At 35.3% G+C, this 19,872-nt stretch overlaps 1 protein-coding gene across 5 annotated transcripts in view; it reads left to right on the plus strand.

The window, feature by feature from the left end:
• The window catches only part of ZBBX (zinc finger B-box domain containing), a 117,394-nt gene extending 98,901 nt beyond the window's left edge, over positions 1 to 18,493 (plus strand). For 2 of the 5 annotated variants that reach the window (XM_017657144.3, XM_073232131.1), the window contains exons 18-20: positions 4,157 to 4,414; positions 13,954 to 14,092; positions 15,874 to 18,486. In XM_017657144.3, the coding sequence (XP_017512633.3) occupies positions 4,157 to 4,414; positions 13,954 to 14,092; positions 15,874 to 16,000 (524 nt within the window). In that variant the 3' untranslated portion in view covers positions 16,001 to 18,486. Of the gene's footprint in view, positions 1 to 4,156; positions 4,415 to 13,953; positions 14,093 to 15,530 lie in introns of all 5 variants that reach the window. The other 3 variants (XM_073232132.1, XM_017657147.3, XM_073232133.1) reach the window with 3 other exon arrangements.
• The last annotated feature ends 1,379 nt before the right edge of the window (positions 18,494 to 19,872 follow it).

The following is a 19,872-nucleotide window of genomic DNA, read 5'->3' on the forward strand; positions in this document are numbered from 1 at the left end:
TTTCTTATTATCCAATGCTGCCTCCTTAGAGAAGCCTTCTGAAACCATCTTATTCAATGAGTCTCCTAAATCCTGAATCTCATTTATTTAAAAAATTTTTTTCATAGAACCTATCTCAAGCTGAAATTATTTTGTTTACTTGTTTATTTTCTGCTCACCCTACCCTTGATTGGAAAGAAGGCAAGGACCTAGCCTGTCCTGTTCATTGGTGCATCCTCAGAGATGGAACATGGCCTGGCACATTGTCAATGCTTAGGATGTATTTCTGAATAATGAAGTGGGATAGCTGGACTGTGTGTTAGTTTGGAGTGCAACTTGAGGGTGGGAGCAATGTCTCATTCACTTTTGGATATCCTGATACTGACACAATTTCTGGCAATTTTAGTATTTCACAAATTATTTTACAATTGAATTGAATTGAATATTAGTGCATAGGTTCTCAGAGTTGGAGGGGATTTAAGGCATCATTCTGTCCAATTCCTTAATTTTACAGGTGAAATATGATTTTCATGTCTTAGGTCACAGGTTGATTTCTATTTAATGCAACTACACAGACAAGTTTCTTACTTTCCACTTTAGCATTCTTTATACTAATTCATGCTGCTAAATAAAATGTCCATATAGGTTTCAAGAACCCTTAGAAATACATCCTTATTTTTTATATATAAATTATCCAAATTGCACAGTGGAGGAAAATATTGAAAGACAACAATGTAATTTTATATGTTTTTTTTATTGGAGTGTAGTTGATACACAATATTATATTGGTTTCAAGTTTAGAACACAGTGGTTCAACAGCTACACATATTATTAAATCCTCACTCCAACTAGTGTGGTTACTATCTGTCAACAGAAAGATGTTACAGAACCATTGGCTATATTCTCCATGCTACACTTTCATCCCCAAGACCGACTTATATTATGATTGAGAAATTTTGTGCCCGTTTATCCCCCTCACCCTTTCCACCCACCCATCCCAACCTCTCCCGCATGGTAACCATCAGTCACTTCTCAATGTCTCCAAATCTACTGCTGTTTTGTTCATTCTGTTAGGTTTTGTTTCATAAGTGAAATCATAGGGTACAAATAAGTGAAATCATAGGGTATTTGTCTTTCTCTGCCTGGCCTATTTCATTTAGCGTAATACCTTCTAGGTCTATTGATGTTGCAACTGACAGGATTTCTTTATTTTTTATGGCTAAATAATATTCCATTGTGTATATGTACCACATCTTTATCTATTCATCTGTTGATAGACACTTTAGTTGCTTTCATAGCTTGGGTATTGTAAAAAATGAAGTAACTAACATAGGGGTGTGTATGTCTTTTCAAATCAGGGATTTTGTTTCCTTTGGATAAATTCCTAGAAGTGCAGTTACTGGGTGGAATGGTATTTCCATTCTAAGTTTTTTGAGGAAACTCCATACTGCTTTCCATCGTTCCTGTACCACTTTACATTTCCACCAACAGTGTAGGAGGTTCCTCTTTCTCTACTTTCGCCAACACTTGTTTCTAAAAGGCAATGTTTTTCAGCCTTTACTCAGGAATAAAATATTGGGTCCTTTGATCGGAATGTCATTTATTACTGAAACACTATGCAAAAGCATGTTGCTCTGCTTGTTTCACCCAATTCTAATCTTTAAATTTAGAATAGCAATAATAAGAATTATATTGAATACTATTCAGCAAGTGGTTCATATTTTTCATATACTTATCAGTATTCTTATGCTGTTAATATAGCCCAAAGCACCTTTCTATCTTACCTTCCCATATTTGGCATGGTCTCCTACATCACCTATTCATAAGCTAATATCAAGGGCAATTTCTTTTGTGATATAACTGTGATTAGTGTTAATCTGTGATTCCCTAAGATTACATTGCCAGTGATGGCACAAGTTACTCCAAAAGAAATTTCTTTTATTTAGAATCAGCAAACTAGACATTTAAAAAAAAACTATGGAATGATCCCTTCAATCATGGAATTTTTCATTATTGTCAGTCTTAACTATTTCTTGACTCTTAAGGCTAGCAATAACATTAATAAGCTTACATAGGAAACAGAATGACATACTCACCTAAATGAACAAAATAAATAAATGAAACAAAGGACCAAATTAAAATGTCTTCTGTCTCTTTCTGTGTTTTTGGCACTTGAAATTACACTTTGAACATATTTTCAGAAAGAAAGATGGTCCGTCTTTTGCTCTGTGTTAAGCATAAGTCTGACCCACCCCTGGTTTACTGTTTTTTTCTGTTGGGATCAATTAACCTCTAATAGTGTGGCAACCAGATGTTATTACAGGAGTTCAGCCAGTGTTTGTACTCCCTTGAATTTTCTGAAGGGCATCTACATTATGTTTTTTGTTACCTCATATTTGTCTGTGTTGGCAGAACTCCAGTTCTTCCTAATAACATTATCTATTTGTTTTACTTTAATAAGAGATTTAAGTTCCCTTAAATTTTACTTGACTGGGACATAGCACAATTCAAGTAGGAAGATATGGTTTTCTCCATAGATCTAGATGTTTCCATTTATATAGTTGAATTACTGTTATCCTCACTCACCTCTGCTTTTGCCATTGCTGTTTTTACTACTGATTCTTTATGTAAGAATGGCAAGTTTGTTTTCTGGATGACTATCAACAAAATATTGATTCTTTGCATATTATAGGTAAAAGGGAAAATCATTCCCGAATTCTATCCATTAAAATAATTCTTAGGGATATTTACATTTTTTCTTAAAACATAGGCACATTTTTGTTAATTAGTTTTCTTCAGAATTGTCTCTGAGCACAAATAGACACAAAAAGGTCAGCATACTAATTTATTCATAATTTTGTTCCAACAAAAAGTGTTTTTAAAATTGATTTCTGAAATGTTCATTAAAATTGCTGCCCTTTGGGAATTACCTTAGTTTTAATTGCTTAAATAATTACATGCTGCATTAGGATTCTTCTTAGGGTGCTACCTACATTCAAAGTCAATTTTTAAGTTAAAAAAAGGCAGACTCAATAGTCATTAAATGTTCAACATATGATAACTGCCTGTAGCCACTCTTCTGAATTTTACATTATCATTTGAGTCTATACAGTGGGCATAATGGGATAATGTTATATGGTATATGTTCAGTCAAATGTGATTTTTCTGATAATAGCAATAGCTCCTCTTTAAATAATCCAATATTTTACATAAAACCAAGTTGTGTGAAGATTATGCAAGGTTAACTTGTAATATAAATTATTTATATTTGCTATAAATATATTTATCTAAATCAGAACTATGATTCAGTGCATTGAAAAATATACCTGCACTACGGATTTCTAAGTTTGTACCTCGAATATTCCCTTGGCTAAGAACCTTGTAAGCAATAGTAAATGATATGTATAGTTATGTTGTGTTAGTATAAGATTTGAAGGGATTTCTTTTTTCTACTGCAAAAGAAACACACATGTTCAAGAAACCAACTCAGTCAACCTTTGAAATAGGGCAAGACAAAATGACGACTGTGCTTGTGGAGTAAAGTGATAAACTGACTTGATTTATGTTTATGGAACTTTTCCACTAAAATACTCTATAAAGCAGCAGAGGATAAACTCATATTTAGGTAAATTTGGAATGTTATCTCAATTTCTTCAAAGCTTCTGTTTTTCTACAAGATTTTGCATACTAGCCTTTTTTTGTCTCCATATTTGTTTTAATAGAAGAGTGTTACATGTTATCAGGTAAAATTCACAGATCCCATGGTTTTGTTCTCTCACAAGGCACAGTATGGTATTGTACAAGAATTTAAGAAATGGCACAGTGGTTGGCTATGGGATAGATTTTAAGACTGGGTGTCGAATTGTTCTGGAATTGACTTGGTTTACAGATGATTTGCTTTAGCTAATATTAAAATTAGCTTGTCTTTTTCTGAAAGTAAAAAAATAGGGGAAATAACACAGAAGTATTCTGTATGGCAGAGGGAGAGTAATTTGGGATTAACAAATTGTGGTAAGCCAAAATGGATAGTATTCTAAAGTTCATTTTTTCATTTTCACATAAACTCTGATGCATGAAATTAACTGCTCTAAATTCAGGGGACTATTTTATATTTTTAAGTATTCATTCAGAATTCTAAAAGCAGTTGGCTCAAATTATTTTTCATTTTTAATTTTAGGCCAGACATCACAGAGACCTTCAACAGCAAATTTACCACTTTCCAACACTGCTGAAAGAAGCCCCAGCTGCCTTACTTCCTCTCATCCTCGATCAAGAAGTGCTGTTGCTCGATCATTATCTAGAGCTGCTTCTGAAATTTCGGAAATTGAATATATTGATACTACTGACTACAATGAACCCTTCTTAGATGGCACTGCTGATCAACAAACATTAGACAGTTTGGAAAAAGAATTAAATGTGCTGAAAAATCTTGCAGGTAATGCTATTTTTTTTTCACTCTAGACGATGTTCCATATGCTTTCTGCCTAATTCTTTTTATCATGCTGCAAGAAAACAAGCCTTTCCCTTTCCCTCGTTTAGTCACCAACCTTTGTTTCTGTTTCTTGGATATCCTCTGCTGTCACCCTGAAAATGTTATAAGATGTGTGGCTGCCCAGCCACACCAGGGATACTCCTGTTAGCCTACATAACACACAGTTAAATCATGGCATAAGGAACTTCATGTGGGCAGAAAGAATTTATTTTTCTCCTTTGTACAAACCCACTGAATTACTAATCTCTATAGCTTTATGAAAGTCACTGCCCAATACCCCTGTTGGAGAATTGAGCTATTAGGTCTTTTAAAGTGGTATTTCCTAATCTTCAGTGTATATACAAACCTCCTAGGGAATTTTTAAATGCAGGATCTGATTCAGTTGAGTCTGGGTGGGGTCCAGATTTTGTACATCTAATGGGTACCCAGTTGATGTCAATGATGCTAGTGAGCAGACCAGTTTAAGGAGAAATTTTACTTGTGCATTCTATTTCCTAAACCTCAGTGGATGCAGTCTAGCAAACCATAACCATATTCTTCAACATAACAAAGGTCTGATTCATAACATCAGGGGAAGTAACCCTCTTAATTTTCATCAGAAAGTTGTTCACACAGTTTGGTGGAACACTGCTGCAGATCCCAGAGGCAGGTCATCATATACTGGTCTCTGGACCTGTATATTCCACTCATGCTCCTCCCTTGTTTGTTTGCTTATTTGCTTTTTAGTGATATCCTCCATATTCACCTTAGAATAATGACTTTGCTATTTTCCTAAAAAGAATACATCTTGGTTTTGACAAATTCAAACAATATGATAAATACAAAAAAGGAAGCCCAAATCTTACCACTCTGAAAACAATCATTTATTAACATTTGATGAGCATCATTTTAAACATGTTTTTATCATAAGTATACATGTAAGAACATATATTTAGAAGGATGAATAGATTGAAAGATGGTAAGAATTTTATGAAAAATAGATATATGCTCTACTTAATATCTTTTTAATTACACATTTGTTTACCCAATTTAATGAAAGAAAAATTGAAATGAGGTTAAGGAAATTGTACAGTTCAGATAAGTATTTTTTCACCACAAAAATAAGTTGAACTATATGAAATGAGTTATGTAGACAAAAAAACAGTGAAATATTGGCAATTTTATATAGTCTGCCCTGTAATTTTTACAAACATCTCTTTAAAAATTAAGGAAAAGGGTAAAAAGAAACAGTAAGCCATTGAAGCCGTTTCTAGCTATATGATATAGTTTTAGTCAGTAATGATTAAAACCATGTAATAAAAGATGAGGACTCATTTGTTGGTTCTTTGTTTTTTGTGGAACCACATGTGATTAGATAGTATTGAGTAATCCTGTTATAGTTATTGTAACTCTGGGGGGAAAATGTGTTCCCAGCCTGGAGCAAATAATATTTGAAACCAAAATCAGTCAAAGGGAAAAATAAAATGGGAGAAACCCGTCTATTGCTTAGAAGAATCCTGACTCCGTTTGTCTACTCTCACTTGCCCATGTCTCTCCCCATTCTGGCTTGGAAGAAACCAAAAAATACCTCTGGTCCAGGTGCACACTCGCCCTACACCCTCTCTTATAATCAGCTATTGATATGGAGATGCAGTAAGGCCAGATGAGAGATTCTGGAAATACTGCAATTTTACTCACAGTTATGTTCTAATTTTTCATTTTTTCAAAGTCTCCCTTTATTTTCATTTTCTTTTTGAAAATTCATATAGATTAAATGATCAGTACCAGCATTTTTACTATGACTTCCAAATTTTGAACCTTTTATTTTGATTCATCTCTAGAAGTTTTGATTGTGGCATTCTTGAGAACGTCTGTTTTACCTTTATGACTGGTGGCAAGTTAGCTAGTAATTTAGTGGTTCACATAATTTTTCCGCTGCACTTAGCAGACATTTCTCCACTGTCTTCTATCCCTGAATATGGTGCTAGTTAGTCCTTTAGCACAGTTTTTTCATTTAACTTTTGTTTGGTTAAATTTAATTGTCAAATATATTTTTCTCCCAGGTAGAGCTCATTGTAACTCTATTTATTACTCAAGTTCTTCCATGTTTGAGAATGCCTGCTACCTTTATATTTGAATGGCAAGTTATCTGACAGTAATTGTCTTGGGTCACATTTCCCTTAAGCCCTGGGCTTACTGATTCATTGTTTTCTGGGTCTGAATTCTTCTGTAAAGTAGTCTGAGGTCTCTTTGTTTTTTATGTCACCATCTCTCTTGCATGTGACAGCTTTTTTCCTGACTGGGTGTTTGAAGAAATTTTTCTTCTTGATCTTTGAAATTCCATAACTGGACCAGGATTGTGTTTTAATGTAAATAATGCAGCATTACTTAAAATACAGTGCTTTCTTTATGTCTGCAAAATAATTTCCTCCTGATTTTTAAAGGAATTTTCTGCTATTGTATATTTGCTTTTCTGTTTCATTTGGCTTTCTCCCACTGAAAAACCTATTTTGTTTTCATTGGATATTCTTTGTGTAATGTATTTACCTATATCTTCTTCAACTGTTTTGTCCATTTTTATTTTCCCTTGAGTATATCTCAAGCTCTTCTTCTATGTTGGAATTTCAATTTTCAGCTGGCTACAGTCCATTCCCTATTGACTGACAATAATTGAAAGGTTTTGCTTTGATTTTTTTGGTAATTTTTCACTTCCGCAAAAATGCAAGAACAGTATAAGAAACTTCTGTATATACTTTACCCAGTTCACTACCTCTTTGTCTTTTACTCCATTTGCATATGTGTACACACGTACAGCTTTGTTTTTAACCCTTTGAGAGGAAGTTAAAAACATCATGACCCTTTACCAAAAAAAAATGCTTCAGTGTGCATTTGCCATGAATAAGAACATTCTCTTATATAACCATGGGCAATGTCAAAATCAGGAAATTGTTACAATATTATTCTCTACTTCACAGTTCATGTCTCATTTTTAAGAATGACCTCAGTGATGTTCATTATAACATTTTTTTTTTCCTAGTACAGAGAAGCCAATGCAGGAACAGGTGGCTATTTAATTTTTTCCCTTTTGATGTTTGATGTGTTGTTTAATTTTGGGGATTAGTCTTACTCTTTTATAAAATGTCATTTTCATCATTTCTTTGTAGAATATGCTTGTGGTTTTGATCTGGTTTCTATTAGATTGGTCTGCTATTTAATCATACCTCATGTACTGTGGATTCTTGGATTCTACTTTTTTGTTTGCATAGCCAGTTGCTGTCATTTATTTGTGTCTTACTGACTCATACTTATCGTGGGTAGCTTTGCTCATATCCTGTCTTCTCTGATATGGTGAGACACACTCTCCCTGAAATGCTCTCTACCTGTACTGAGATGTGTCAGTCTTCTCTCTGGAGCTACTATTTATGGGTTGGGGTATTGCATTATTTTCTGTATCCTGCCTGCTCAAAGAAAGAGTAAGGATAGATGGAGGACTGGGGAGCTCAGCCTCTTTTGTTGGAGGATCTGAGCTTTCTTGTCTTTTTCTGGATTTATTAAATGCAAACAAACTTCACTGGACCTTGTTTCAAGTGTGTTCGGCTTACAATTTTATTGCCTCTGCTGAAATCTTATGATGAGTATTAGGGGAGTTAAAATATTTCAAATGTTTTTTCCTTACTTCCCCTTCACCTCCTTTTTTCCAAATTGGTGTGGTACTGGTAAGATTTCTCAGTACTTTACATGACTCTCCTTTCCTATTACTCCCTTGGTGTGTATACAGGGCAGGGAGGTAGGGGAACGGACAGTGGCACCCTGGAACACCTCACAGAATCTTCTGTTTATTTCTTTGTTCACCCCTTATCAACGCTTTTTATGTGAACTTGTATCCCTTTCTTTGTTTGATTCCTTTTATGATTTTATTGTAATTTTTCTGCTTTTTCTGTTCATTTTATTAGGAGGTAGGGGAGGAAAGTCTATGATCCATCTTTACTCATCATTCATTCGCCCCACTCTATATCAAGGGTAATTCTCCTTGGAGGTAATTCCCACATGAAAGGCCAATTCTAAAATGAAACATGTCAGGTCTAAACTGCATCAGTTCGGAAGATTACCATAGTTTTTAATAAGAAAATGAAGAGTTTCTTATTTTGATGAATTGATGTTCCATATTTATAAATGAAATACAGTACAAACAGTAGTCTTTTTTGTTTCTAATCACTCAGCTTTTCCATTTCCTTTATCACTTTTGCTCTTACATGATCCACTTTTTCTCTGTCACTCATTTTTCAATACATCAATACACGTATTTTTTCACTAGAATACGTAACTTTTCCTATATGAAAGCAAGCACACACTGCAAAGCCTATGAACCTCCAGGGCTTTTCTGACTGTCTTGGAGAAGAACGCAGTCCCTTATACACACTTGAGCCAGGAATGGCTCACTTTCTCTCTGGAAAGATTGGCTTTGACTGATGCACAGCTTTGGAGACATTCACCTCTTGTTGAGGAAGGAGTGGGATGGCACATCTGCTGAATCAGCCCAGCAATCAGTGAGGTGACAGATTCTGTAGTGGAATCAGACCTCTTCTCGAAAATTCATTGATCCTGCTCAGGGCTTTTGTATTCTGTTTAGCATCAGTGGCTAGAAAAATTCCACCCACATTTTGCTACTCATAGTTCAGTCTGGAGAAACTCTTCATGACATTTGGTCTCACACAGACACAGCTGTACAGTTTAACTCCTATACAAATGTAAATGTGTTTGCATCCCCCTGAAAGCTGCTTTTCTGTGAGCAGCAAACCTGACTTATTTTCTGTTAGCTCTAGGATACATCCATTTCCTCTAAGTTCTATGGAAAACAGCCAAGCTGAGGAGGAGCTGGCTAAAGAAAAGAGAGAAAATAACTGCATTAAGTGAACTGTTTCTTTTTTCACTCAGAGCCATTTCAGAAGTAGGAGGGGTGGGCGGGGAATGTGTTTGTACACTTTGCAGACACAACTTCCTGCTGAATCAAGAGAGAGGGAGCAGCGAAGCCAGGTGCTTGAGAGCCAGGCTCTGGGGCCAGGATTCTGGTTTTGAAATTTGAAATCACCACTTAACCAGCTTCATGATCCTGGGCAAATTACATCTAGCTCCTTCTATGCATGAAGGATGGGCATAACAATAGGTCCTATCATAAAATTGTGCAATGATTAAATTCAATTCTATATATTAAACACAATACTTATGAAAATTTATTTTTCTATATCTATACACACACATACAAATATACACCTAACAGTTAACAGCTGAGGACAAAGTAAGTCCTGAAAAAACTATTAAATTATATAAGGAACCAGTGGATGGTGCTTTCTGTAAGATAAAGTGCTCTTGGTTAGTCTGATTTTTAGTCAAAAACTCTGAAAAACTGGTTCTTTTCTAAAATTATGTTTTCTTATGGGCTTCTTTGAAGATTATAGTCAGCTATAGTTCATGCCATATTATTATTCACTCCACAAGTATCTTTGTAGATAACATTATAGTAACTGCCTTAATGAGCTCAATGCAGCAGTATAAGTTACTTACCAAGGTACTTTGTCAGTTTTTGGATATCGATATAGACTGAAGAAATTTGGGAAATATCAGAAGACATGCATCATAAGAAAATATCACTAAAATGCACTTTAAAGCATTCATCTTTCAGTAGTTAAAAATGATTCATTTGTTTCAAACTCATTCTAATTTGTGGCTTAAGACTATTTTTGGTCCTTAAATTCCCATGTCAATCCTGTGTTTGTATGAGTTCACAGATAGTTAACTGAGCCAAGCAATTAAAGATACAAAAATAATTTTTTAAAACAAGAAAGAATAGAAATCTGCCTGATGCTAATAGATGCAGCCATACTGTGTGTGAAGTGAAATAGTGAGGTGGTGGCCTCCTGAGTAATTGGAATCTCTGTTCATAGGTTGACCATCAAGTAAGGTATTAAATTGTAAAAGGGCTAATCAGGATTTATAGTTAACAAATTAATAGATAACCCTCGTAAGACATCTGGGTTAAGATGGCCTACAATGGCAATCTTTTCGTTTTGAGGAACCTTTGAGTTTCAGAAAAATATTCAGTGCTACCTACAAGTGAAAGAGAACACATTTTTAAAAATGTGTTCTTTCCTTTCTTTTCTGATATAAAGAATATGAAACTATTCAGTGGTTAATAATAATCACTATTTTATATGTGACATTGCTGCATTTGATCTTCATAGCTCCTCTGTGAGGTAGCTAGGATAGGCACATTTTTTTATCTCCCCTTTGTGGATACAGTCACTGGCTCCGGGTGATATACTGACTGTGCACGGTCCCCGCAGGGGTGCAGGAGAGCCCTGGCACAAACCCAGGCAACTCTGCACACATCTTACAACCATCCTGCAGTGTCACTTAAATAGCATGAAATCTTTACTTCACATCTATGCTGTGACTGCTGAAGAGAGAAACTGTATATCAGAGTGAAGGTAAGGGGAAGAAGGTGTGGAGGGACAAGCAAGGCACAATGCAACGGCAGACAGAGGAAATACGGAGGGCAAGGAGAGCAGGCTGAAGCGCTGGGGACGGTGAGGGCCCTGGTCGTCACACTCTCCGAGCAGGATGTCTTTGCAGCTATGGCCCTTTAGACGGTGGTGGTGGTTCCTGCCCATTCGCTTTGTTTGCATTCTTTGAAGTTTTTAATATCTTTCTTTAGTCCTTCCTTTCTGATTTTCTTCATTTCTTTCATTCATATGTGTTTATTTTCCTGTGTGATAGTTTTATGTGTGTTTTAAATGACTTAAGTTTTAGAAACACATCCTAGAACTTCATACCTAGTCAATTTTCCTCCTTTGTCAGTCTTTATTATTGCACTTAAGAGGTTCTTCAATGATCATAGAAGATACATTCTTACTCCAGGGACAGAAAAAGTTTAACCTAAGTCCATTCCTTAAAAATCAACTGATTTGACGGTTATAAAGTAACATTTCCAATATAAGCATCAATCTAGTCTTTCCTGGCTTTGTATTAGAAAAACCAGGAGACTTAGGTGTTTGTACAATTGACCTTTTAGGTTTACCACTAACCTGAAATAGGGTTTTTGTAAACAGTTTTGTTTTTCTCTGCCTTGAAAATCAAGTGATGTCACCTTTGCTCCTGTTAACTTCACAGTGTATTCTGAAATATGTTTTTAAGCATGAATGATAATACAAAATAGGCCCATTCTATCTACACAATCTGAATTAGATCTGTGCTTCTGCTTTTTGAGTTAGGACTCAAATGATTAACAGATGTTGAATACCTTTCCTGGTAGTATTCTTTGAATTGAAGCATCACTATTGGGTTTTAGTACTATAGTTCTACCAATTCCAAATCCTGAATGTGGACTGGTTTCCCACAGGTAACATTTCCTTTCATTGGGGCATTACAGGTGCCTTGCATACCCAGCTTCTTTTCCTCTGTGGAAAAACAGAAAAGATAAAAACCTAGAGCTAATAGATCAACTTCTGGAACATAGTGATTTATTTTATTGGGAAGCTGAAAGAGCTCTATTATATTATGTAGCTGTGTGACTTCCACTAGTTACCAGTGCCCTGTGGGCTCTCAATTTCCTAATTTCCAACAGGTGGGGAAGGGACAGTAATTTTAGCTGAGGAACCTTTTGCTTTTTCCTCAAAGGTAATCTCTGTAGAGCCCCCAAATTAAATGAGATCAGGTAAAGCTGTCCTGATTGCTTTGGGGGGTGGGGTGGGAGCAGGAGCCTTGCCCCTAAGCTTATTGAATTTCTCCATATATCATAACGTGTATGTCACTGGACTATGTAATCTTAAGTACACTTTAAGTTGTAATGCACTGAGGTCTCTCTTGTGGCAGGAATAACCTAAGTTACTTTTAGTAGGGGAATCTCTGCTTGCCCCAAAATTTCAAGTTAATACTAAGCACATACACAACAATCACACAACAACCCTCTTCAGTCAAGTGTGTAATACATGTAGTTTGGCCTAATCCCCTGTGGGCCCTCAATTGCCTAATTCCCAACAGGTGGGGAAGTAACAGCAATTTTAGCAGATCAATCTTTTGTTTTTTTCTCAAAGTTAATCTGTGTTAAGCCCCCACATTAAATGAGATCAGGTAAAGCTGTCCTGATTGCTTTGAGATGGTGGGAGCAGGAGAATTCCACCCAAAAATTTCAAGTTAACACTAAGCACCAAGAAAAGGAAAAGATCTCTTCAGTCAAGTGTGTAATACATGTAATTTGGTGTTTGGTCCTTTTCATCAGCAGGATATTTACTTGGTACTTTAAGAGTGGAAAGAAGAATAGCACCCCATAATTTTAACAGTTTTAAAAGTCATTCAAGTATAACTTTATGTATATGTTAGATGGCTCTTAAAACTTTATCAATGACAATGTAGTAATCATAGTTATTTCTATACTTGACTTTGTAGTAGTTTATATAAAGATGTATTTGCTTATCCATTTGCTCTTTGACTTACACTATTTGTCCTTACCTAGGCTGAATCATAGGCCAGCTTCGTGAAAAGGGAATAGATTTAAGACTTCTCCTCTAATACACACAAATGGTTATTATCTACCCAAACACAGCAAGGAGGCTGGAAAAGAAAGGGCAACTTTGCCAACTACTAACCTTTGCCTTGCCTCAAACTCTGTGGGGGTAAAGCTTTTATTTCTTAGAAGATGAAAAGAGATGATGAACAGTTTCACATTCAGGCAAATTGTGGAGTTGTACAATATCCTAGCTTTAAAGAGGATCATGTGGTTTTCTTTGGAATTTTGTGAGTTCTCAGGACATTTGACACATTTCTTAAGTATAATATATACTTAAAAATCAATATGGCTAGGTGAAATAATCAGAGAAAAAGACAAATACTGTATAATATCATCCACATGTGGAATCTAGCTGAACTCAGAAACACACAGAATAGTTGTTACCAGGGGCTGGGTGGTGGGGTTGCAGGGAATTGGGAGATGTTGGTCAAAGATTACAAACTTGCAGTTGAAAGGTGAGTAAGCTCTGGGGATCTAACGTACACCATGGTGATTATAGTACATATACTTGGAAGTTGCTAAGAGAGTAGATCTGCAGTGTTCTCACCAGAAAAAAGAAAGTAATTATGAGGTATGATGGAGGTGTCACCTAACACCACGGTAATAATCATTTTGCAATATGTAAGTGTTTCTAAATCAACATGTTGTACACCTTAAACTTACACAGTGTTGCATGTCAATTATATCTCAAAAAAGCTGCAACAAGATTGAGGGATTTTCTAAAAAAGAAAATCAATATAATTAAAGAGACTTGATACTTATGCCCTAATTTGGAAGCTCAGATCAAATTTACCTCATGCTCTGCCCAACCCACAAAAACTAGAAAATTGAGATGATTAAATATCAGTGCTGATCCTCATTGTACTGCTTTCAGCACCATAGGTTGTGCATCTGTTTCCTGAATTTATGTGTTGACAATGCATGAAATAAAATATTTCAGATCCTTCAGTAAAACTTTACAGCCTAATCTCAGAAGAGTTGCCAGCATTCAGCAACCATTCACTGAATATAAGTCAGACTACCCTAGATCTCCTTAAGACCTCATGTGTGAAGTGCCCTCATGGAGTTGAAGAATGGAGGTAGGTCAAGCCTGTAGCTTATTTGTAAAGGTAGGTGCATAAAAATTTTTTTGACAAGTCCCAACTAGTTATCTTTACTATATGAAGTAAGATTGTCTTCATGTGTGTACTTTATATGATTATTCTTTGTAAAATGTTTCAGTCCTTTGCTGACCTACTATCACGATTTAGTAAAAGGCTTATGAATTGTTACAGAAGTTCCAAATGTCTTCTCATTCTTCTGACACACAATGTGCAATGAGAAGACATTTGAAACTTAATAATCCTTCAGCATTTCTTCTCATACTAAGAAATAATTGCCTTACTTGTATTAATTAGCTTAATACACTTCAATACTTTGCATTAATACAATCTTCCCTAAATGTAAATAAAGTTTTCAGAATAGAACATTGAGAAGTTTCTTTCTTGAAATCAAGTCTAGATTGTTAATGATAATATTTGAATTTATATCATTTCATTCTTTCCTCACATAAGGTAAGAACATAAGTTAGGGATGGTGATCAGTTTATAAGGAACATAGGTCATACTAATAATACTTCAGAAATGTAGTCTATCATGTCAGTCTATTGACATTCCTGAATTCCTTGAAAAAGGGGGAGGAATCCTTCTAGAAGGACTAAAATAAATGTAGAGGCAAAGTCTCTTGAATTGTAAATTCCTTTGATTGAAGTCTTCTTAAAGTCTAATATTGCAGTAAAGGGGTCAAGAGTATATTACTCTATTTTTCTGAAGGAGAAAATCATTTATCTGTGGTCCTTAGATTTTTGCATTTTTAACATCACTTAAATTTTTAAAAAGAGGGATCAATATACAGTTGCTATTTTTTTTCCTAAAAAAATCATTAAAAACAAAATAGAACTGCCCCATGCTCTAAGCATCTTACCACAAAGGATATTTAATACTAAAAATATAAGGGGAACATACTAACAGAACAAAGTATAGTTCTTTAAAATTAAAAATGTCATTAAAAAGTCATTACCTTGTTCTTATATTCTATTCTCTTCTTAGACCAGTGAAAGTTTTTTCAAAGATCTGCTCTGGTCTGCAGATCAGAGTTATGGAGCTGTTGATTTAGCCTGTGTTAGGTACAAAAAAGAATCCAAAAACAGTTGCACCTATCACAGAGTGAAGTATTTTATATTATTTAGTGGCATGCACTGGCAGAAATGATAGGTAACTTGAACCAAAACTCTGAATTATACAGGCTCCTGTCTGTTTCCCCACACTACCTCTTTCCCTAAACCTCAGACACCTACATGCTGGAGCTTCCACTAGTTCCTTTCCACAATAAAATGCAACAAAATAAAATAGCTAAATAATTGCTGTCATTAATTTTGGTTTTGACATATCTTGACTAGGTATCCACATAGTCCTAATTTACTGTACACAAAAGAAGTGATTTATCTGACAGTCTATTCATTGGGATTCTATTAAACAGCCAATATAATGATGAATGCTCTTAATGATGACCCTGCGGCTCTGCAAGTTTCTAAAGTGACTTCTGAATCATCAAAGAAAGACACAACCAGAGACCATAAAACCTTTCCTCCTTGGTTCCATTGTGGCTTTATTTCTTGGGAGAAGGAGAATGATGAGAATTTCTCATTAAAAGGAGGCCTGGTATATTGGGCACATTGCAAATTATGGCTCCAGCCTGAAACAGACCCCTCACGTCTGCCTGCCTCCAATGACTTCAATGTATGCAGTATTGATCAGAAGATAAATGATCAGTTGAAACTTGGTTCTGTATATTGTGTATTGATCTTCTAATGTATTTCCAGCTCTTCTGAAAAAGATACTGAAATTCAGTCTTTGCTGACACTTTCTGAAAGCAGCACAGATGAGGAGGAAGAGGATTTTCTTGACAGGCAAAAAGTCACCCGACTACCATGGTCAAAGAGTACCTGATCACTCGTTCATTACTTCTTCCACTTTGTACCCACAATAAAGCAAACAACCGAAAAAATGTAACCAAATGATTATCTGTCCAGCAAATGATTATCTGCTGGAAAATTTGATTATTAATGTCTCTGAGATTTCAAAGTCTGCAAAGTAATAGAAGTTAGTGAAATTTTAAGTTTAAGGGCTTTTTCTTCCAAATGATACATTGTATGTCAAACACTAATCTGTATCGCAAATCATATTAGTAAAATTTGGTGAATATTTATAAATAACAGTGATAGCTGTGTCTCTAGAGCCTACCCTAGAATAGAACATGATTATATTTAAAGTAATTTTAAATTGTTACATTATATTTTAGATAATTACATTGTCAGCAAGGGTATACTTGCCAGCCAAGTTGTACTTGGCAGTATCGTTCATTGAACCTAGAATCCATTTTTTACCTTGATAATTACAGATATTTGGTTTTTGTTTTCTTAGTGTTTTTGACATTTACAGAAGTTCTGGCAGCTTCAATAGTTGTGCTAGAAAAGAAAAAGAGTACCCAAAATAAAGTGTACATGAAATTTGTCATTCTCTGTTCTAGTCAAATACAGAAAGACTCCTCCCCATCCCCAGCCTCCCACTAAGCCTGCCTTTGGCTCAAACTACAGCATCAGTTCTTCCCTGGGTCTCCCGTCTGCTGCCCTGCCCTGTAGATTTTGTATTTGCTGGCCACCACAGTTGGTTCTGTTGCTCTGAAGAGCCCTGACTAATAACAAATACAGTCAGTTTGAAAAACCATTGTGATAGCCATGGAAATATTTTGCTAGTCTGGGGTAGTACTAGATCCTGGTGTTGGTACATGTTCAGTGTCTTATGTGATCTTATAATTTAAGGGCTTGAAAAGGCCAAAGACATGGGGGAACACTCTTATGGTTGCCACTCTGTCACATTTTATGACAGTTTTCCCTTAAGGAATTTGTTGACCTCAAGAAAATATCCCTGCGGGTTGTTTATACCATCACCACAGCATAGCCATATCTCAGGGTTCAAACTTATTTTTATTCTGTGTGATTGTAGGTAGTAACCCCTTATATGAGACTAATGGCTGTTTAGTCTAGATTTCTTTTACACATTTTCCATGGCATCAATAAGTTGTACTGGAATTCACACACATCATCTACTGACAGGATAGAAAATGATGATGAAAGGACCTATAGCAATTTCTAGGTCTTTTAATATAAAAATGCCCTTTATTAAAAGTGACTATCATAAGTTAACAGTAGGCAATAAGGAAAGCCAATAATACTATTGGAATAAAATTTTTCAAAAGAAATGTCTTAAGAGTGTAACCCCACAGTAATTTTTACTGTTAGCACATCTTCTATCTTAACCCCATAGAGACAACAGTGAGTCACTCTTGAATCTTCATCATTTGTGTCAAAAGCCCTTCTAAAGTCGTGTCCTGAGGCTGCTAGCTTTATAAAATTTTAGTATCTATGGCAAAAATTGGGATTTCCTGTTCATCTGGTAAGATGGGAAAAGGTGTTATTTTTCTTTTTCGCATGTCTGTTCAGGTTTCAAGTCTTTTGACTCCCCCTACCTCCTTTGCTCTAAGACAGCATCTTCCTTTACACTTCTGATGAAGAAGCAAATTGTTCCTCTGTGTGCAATTTGTAAAACTCCAGTGTTTTTCACAGACAAAGTGGAAAGAGATGTTGTCCTATTCTTATTAGGGAAGAAAAACCATTCTATTTCTTCTGTGTATTCACTTACAGCTTGCGTCTCTTTATGATCTAGCTCAGAAAGAGACTTTATATGACGCCTTTACCTTTTACAAGAATCTTGAAATAAAAATTAATCTGGTAATTCATTGTTATCAGTGCATTTCTGGCCAGAATTTGAGATAAGGAGTATACTATTGACTTTGTCACTTGACTTCCAATATCACATTGAAATTAAACATAAGGGTCCTCTGTGGCAAAGCAGAGTAGACCCCCTTCTGCCTTTATTTGCTTCCCATAACTACACATTTAGAAAAGTTTAATTCCTTTGCCATTAGTCTAATGAGGAAATAAAAACTAAAGATTAGAGCCTTTGCCTGAAGCAGCTTCAATGTGTTCTCTCATTTTGAAGCTCAAGTTTAAAATCGCTGTAAAGGCATGTACCTAGTTCTGATTGTGCAGTTGAGTTACAGATATTCCAGAAGAATCACAACCATATTCCAAATACTAGAGTTAGTACCTCCAGCAACTATTAGACAAATGATCACATGATTTTATATACATATTGGGATTTAGTAGTTTATATTCAGACCTGCCTATTAGTATAATAATCATATGAAATTCTGTAATTTCACAGTTTGGACATACACATGTGGAAACAAATTGGCTTTAAATGAGATTTGGTCATTTTAATACATTGTTTGATATTCACTGAAGTCTTGCACATTTAGTGCCCTCTGAGTGTGTCACACAACACAGGCTGGTGAGATTTACTACCCTGGAGACTGACTGCCTTATATATGAGATACACAGCAAACTTTTCTTGAACAAATGAATGTTACAAAGAGGTTCCACCTCTGTAGTAGGGCAGTCAGATATTTTAAATAATGCCTTGATTCAGAAAAAAACAGCTCTCTTTGTCCCTGTGATTCAGTTCTTGGAAAGCTCTCAAGCAACGCTTATCTCATCCTGGTTTTGGGCAGATGCTATTTCTCATCTCTAAAGTCTCAAAATGTGCCTTCTCAATGAGATTTTCTCAAATTTCTATTTACATGAATTCCCTTTGTCCCTTTTATTCCTTCTCCTGGCATTCTACCTTTACCTTCATTGCATGTTAATTTATTATTTGTGTTATTTAAATTATGGCTCTCTACTAGACTAATATTTCATTGAAGCATGGATTATGTCAATTTTGTACCAATATAAACTTAATCCCCTGCATATGCCTAGCTCAGACTGGCTGGTCATTAGTAATGAATGAATGAATGAATGTGCAGGATACAACTGATAAGATATCTCAGTCCCTAACTTTTCCTAAGAGGAGGTAGGATGATGTATGTAATGGGAGGAACATAGGTTATCAGATTACACTATTTCCAGCTGGCAGATCACTTATTTGGTTTTTTTCATCCTGAAATGGAGAAAAAGATAGCTCAAAGAAATATTGTTAGAATCAATTGCAGTAATGAATGAGAAAACACTTTGTGAACTGGAAAGTGCCATATTTATTCTCCCTTTTCATGAGTGTATGCTACAATCACTGAATATACTGAAAATTTATGGATGGATCAATTAGTGAATATGGGACCAAGTTGACATAAATGATCCACAAAAATCACTCAGTATCAAAAGTGGAGATGGCTTTCAGTGAGCGGGACGATTAGATTGAATGATGTATAAAGCTGCTGTTTATGTTGAAAGTTAAACATCTAAATTTGTTTTATTAATATTTCTGAAATATTGTTCCTTAGATTTCTAGTTTCTATTATGTGTAAATTCAGAATTTTAAATATTACAACTGTACTGGTTCTTTATAAACACTCTGTACATCATACTTTCAGAGGGGAGAAAATTTTAAAACATTATTTATACCTCCTCAAATCTGTTTTTATAGGATATTATGTTTCATCATAATTTTCATCCCTCGTTATTTATTACTAGCCACATTTTCATGAAAACAATTTTTATGTCCTCCCAGTTCATCTGTGCCTGCAGTTTATCCCCCACCTAAAGTCGTAATTCTTTGTTAGTGACAACCTGATTGTATGCTGGGTAAATGATTATGATGTTGCAAACAGGATCATGACTGTAGCTGGGGAATAACCAGAAGGCATAGATGAACTCCAAGGAAATAACAATCCTCCTCTTTTAATGCAAATGTCTTCCATAGTT

This window comes from Manis javanica, chromosome 3 (genome assembly GCF_040802235.1).
Source record: "Manis javanica isolate MJ-LG chromosome 3, MJ_LKY, whole genome shotgun sequence".
NCBI classification, from domain to species: domain Eukaryota; kingdom Metazoa; phylum Chordata; class Mammalia; order Pholidota; family Manidae; genus Manis; species Manis javanica.